The sequence below is a fragment of the Canis lupus genome, chromosome 34 (assembly GCF_048164855.1).
Source record: "Canis lupus baileyi chromosome 34, mCanLup2.hap1, whole genome shotgun sequence".
NCBI lineage: Eukaryota > Metazoa > Chordata > Mammalia > Carnivora > Canidae > Canis > Canis lupus.
In genome coordinates this window covers 34243767-34247859 of record NC_132871.1, presented here as the reverse complement: position 1 = coordinate 34247859, position 4093 = coordinate 34243767, and the positions used below count along the sequence as shown (strand labels likewise).

Here is a 4093-nt window from a genome sequence, read left to right as displayed (position 1 = left end):
GAAAGACTATCCAGTGGAAGAAAGACAGTCTCTTCAATAAATGGTGCTGGGAAAATTGGACATCCACATGCAGAAGAATGAAACTAGACCACTCTCTTTCACCATACACAAAGATAAACTCAAAATGGATGAAAGATCTAAATGTGAGACAAGATTCCATCAAAATCCTAGAGAAGAACACAGGCAACACCCTTTTTGAACTCGGCCATAGTAACTTCTTGCAAGATACATCCACGAAGGCAAAAGAAACAAAAGCAAAAATGAACTATTGGGACTTCATCAAGATAAGAATCTTTTGTACAGCAAAGGATACAGTCAACAAAACTCAAAGACAAACTACAGAATGGGAGAAGATATTTGCAAATGACATATCAGATAAAGGACTAGTTTCCAAGATCTATAAAGAACTTATTAAACTCAACACCAAAGAAACAAACAATCCAATCATGAAATGGGCAAAAGACATGAACAGAAATCTCACAGAGGAAGACATAGACATGGCCAACATGCATATGAGAAAATGCTCTGCATCACTTGCCATCAGGGAAATACAAATCAAAACCACAATGAGATACCACCTCACACCAGTGAGAATAGGGAAAATTAACAAGGCAGGAAACAACAAATGTTGGAGAGGATGCGGAGAAAAGGGAACCCTCATACACTGTTGGTGGGAATGTGAACTGGTGCAGCCACTCTGAAATACTGTGTGGAGGTTCCTGAAACAGTTAAAAATATACCTGCCCTACGACCCAGCAATTGCACTGTTGGGGATTTACCCCAAAGATACAAATGCAATGAAACGCCGGGACACCTGCACCCCGATGTTTCTAGCAGCAATGGCCATGATAGCCAAACTGTGGAAGGAGCCTCGGTGTCCAACGAAAGATGAATGGATAAAGAAGATGTGGTTTATGTATACAATGGAATATTACTCAGCTATTAGAAATGACAAATACCCACCATTTGCTTCAACGTGGATGGAACTGGAGGGTCTTATGCTGAGTGAAGCATCCACATGGATAGTTCTACACTCATCTGAAAGACTGAGATGATGGTGAGCCTGCATGGAAATGTGGAAAGTGTGACCATTTGGAACTATTTCTAGGTGGACTGATCAGCCACACATTATTATATGTTCTGTGGTAACACATAGATATGTGAAGTATCTATTGCTATCCACAGTGGTAGAAGCACTATTTTTTTTTAATTTTATTTATTTATGATAGTCACATAGAGAGAGAGAGAGAGAGGCAGAGACACAGGCAGAGGGAGAAGCAGGCTCCATGCACCGGGAGCCCGATGTGGGATTCGATCCCGGGTCTCCAGGATCGCGCCCTGGGCCAAAGGCAGGCGCCAAACCGCTGCGCCACCCAGGGATCCCAGAAGCACTATTTTTAACGTCCAGAGAAAAGACCCAAGAAGTCCTGTTCTCATCTCTCAACCTTGAAACAGGCCTTACAGAAAGAGTACATGGGAAATAATAATGTGACAGAATTTGTCCTCCTTGGCCTCACTCAGGATCCTGAGGGGCAGAAAGCATTATTTGTCATGATTTTACTCATCTACATTGTGACAATGGTGGGCAACCTACTCATTGTAGTGACTGTTTTTGGCAGCCCCTCTCTGGGCTCCCCCATGTACTTTTTCCTTGCCTATCTGTCACTTATGGATGCTGTTTATTCCACTGTCATTTCACCCAAATTGATTATAGACTTACTCTGTGACAAAAAGACAATTTCTTTCCCAGCTTGCATGGGTCAGCTCTTTCTAGAACACTTCTTTGGGGGTTCTGAGGTCTTCCTTCTGGTCATGATGGCCTATGATCGCTATGTGGCCATCTGTAGGCCACTGCATTACCTGACTGTTATGAATCGACAGGTTTGCATCCTGCTGATAGTGGTGGCCTGGATTGGAGGTCTTGTGCACTCTATGTTTCAGCTTCTCTTTGTGTACAGCCTCCCATTTTGTGGCCCCAATGTCATTGATCACTTTATCTGTGAACTGTACCCATTATTAGAACTTGCCTGCACTGACACCTACTTAATAGGCCTCACTGTGATTGCCAACGGTGGAGCAATCTGTATGGTCATCTTTATCCTTCTACTCATCTCCTATGGAGTCATTCTAAATTCTCTTAAAAGTCACAGTCCAGAAGGGAGGCGCAAAGCCCTGTCTACCTGCAGTTCCCACACCACAGTGGTTGTCCTTTTTTTTGTTCCCTGCATTTTCATGTATGTTAGACCTGTTTCTAACTTGCCCATTGATAAGTCTGTAACTCTGGTTTATACAGTTATCACTCCCATGTTATATCCTTTAATATATACCTTGAGAAATTCAGAGATGAAAAATGCTATGGAAAAATTCTGGTGTAAAAATTTAACAAAAGGTAGAATAAGAATGTGTCACCTAAACTGAATACACTTATTTTAATTCTAAAGCAAGAAAAAAGGTAAAATTCTAACAATGGATTTAGCCAATTCAATGGATTCTCTAGAGATATTTCTTTTTATTTTAAACAAAGCCATCAAAAAATAGAATAAATTATCTTTTGAAGTAAGAATCAATCTGATAGGTAAAAGGATGGATAAAAGGCACAGGTATTTTTCCAATTATAAGTAAAAATAAAATTAATTTCACTTTGTAGCCTTATTTTTCTTGGCTCATATCAAAATGGGTATTTAGAAATGAATTTTTAAGTTTAAAATGTGAAAAGCAATTACCTTTGAAAATTTACTCTCACCTAAATTAATGAGAAAACAATTTGGCTAATACTTAGAATAAGTTACTGGGGCCAAAAGAGTGGTTTCTAGATTTTAATGTTCATTATTCTATCAGTGTGGCAACCTTCTGTACCTGCATTGTGCATCCTGCCTTTAAAATTATTTCCATTCCTCAGGTCAGTGCTTATGCTTCTGCAGTTCAAGACATTTATATGGAGGATGATATAGTGTTTGGTTAGACACTATCAGTGAGCAATTTTGTTAAATGGGATGTTGGATGTTTTCACATGTTGGGATGAAACTGTGTGGGATAGTTAATGATAAAAACAGATTCTAGTTCTCGATCTGAGCACAGAAAACCATACTCATCCAAATTATAAACATATTTTTATCCTTTCCTTCATTAGTTATTAGGTACATTTTTGCAATTCTTCAAAGAAGAGATAGAACTGTTTATTTTGTTTTCATGATACTGAAGATATGGGTAAAGAAAGAGGATGAGCACAGGGTGTTATTCTAAATGGCAAATTGAACACCAATAAAACCTTATTAAAAAAAAGAAATGCATTATTTTGCATAGCAATATGTTTCCCAAAAGTTGTATTCAATTTAAATACTTTGTACTTATAGACTTAGCAATGTTTTCTTTGGTCTAAACAAAATTTGTTTTTCACAGTCATGCAAAAAATACCGATAACAGGTTTTTCTGTCTGCAGTCCATCCCGGAACACTGTAAACTAGGAAGAAGGGGCAGCTGGGGTGGCTCAGTGGTTTACCACTGCCTTCAGCTCAGGGTGTGGTCCTAGAGCCCCGGATTGAGTCCCACATCCGGCTCCCTGCGTCGGTTCTCCCTCTGCCTGTGTTTTTACCTCTCTCTGTGTGTCTCTCATGAATAAATAAATAAAATCTTAAAAAAAAGAAGAAGTTCAGTGGAACAATCCACAAAAACAAGGGCTGAATAGATATCATGGTGACACTAAACTCATATCTGTTGATAGTAACTCTGAATGTGAACGGGCTTAATGACCCCATCAAAAGGCGCAGGGTTTCAGACTGGATAAAAAAGCAGGACCCATCAATTTGCTGTCTAAAAGAGACTCATTTTAGACAGAAGGACACCTACAGCCTGAAAATAAATGTTTGGAGAACCATTTACCATTCAAATGGTCCTCAAAAGAAAGCAGGGGTAGCCATCCTTATATCAGATAAACTAAAATTTACCCCGAAGACTGTAGTGAGAGATGAAGAGGGACAGTAAATCATACTTAAAGGATCTATCCAACAAGAGGACTTAACAATCCTCAATATATTGCCCCATATGTGAGAGCTGCCAAATATTAAAACAATTAATAACCAAAGTGAAGAAATAC

General features: G+C 39.0%; 1 protein-coding gene across 1 annotated transcript; it reads left to right on the top strand.

The window, feature by feature from the left end:
- The first annotated feature begins 1473 nt into the window (after window positions 1-1473).
- LOC140624109 (olfactory receptor 4A5-like) lies at window positions 1474-2418 on the top strand. The gene has a single exon (XM_072810853.1). The coding sequence runs from the start codon at window positions 1474-1476 to the stop codon at window positions 2416-2418; it is 945 nt and encodes a 314-aa protein (XP_072666954.1).
- The last annotated feature ends 1675 nt before the right edge of the window (window positions 2419-4093 follow it).

Excerpts from the sequence above, each read along its gene's own strand:
- LOC140624109 (XM_072810853.1), top strand. The coding sequence starts at position 1,474 with ATGGGAAATAATAATGTGACAGAATTTGTCCTCCTTGGCCTCACTCAG.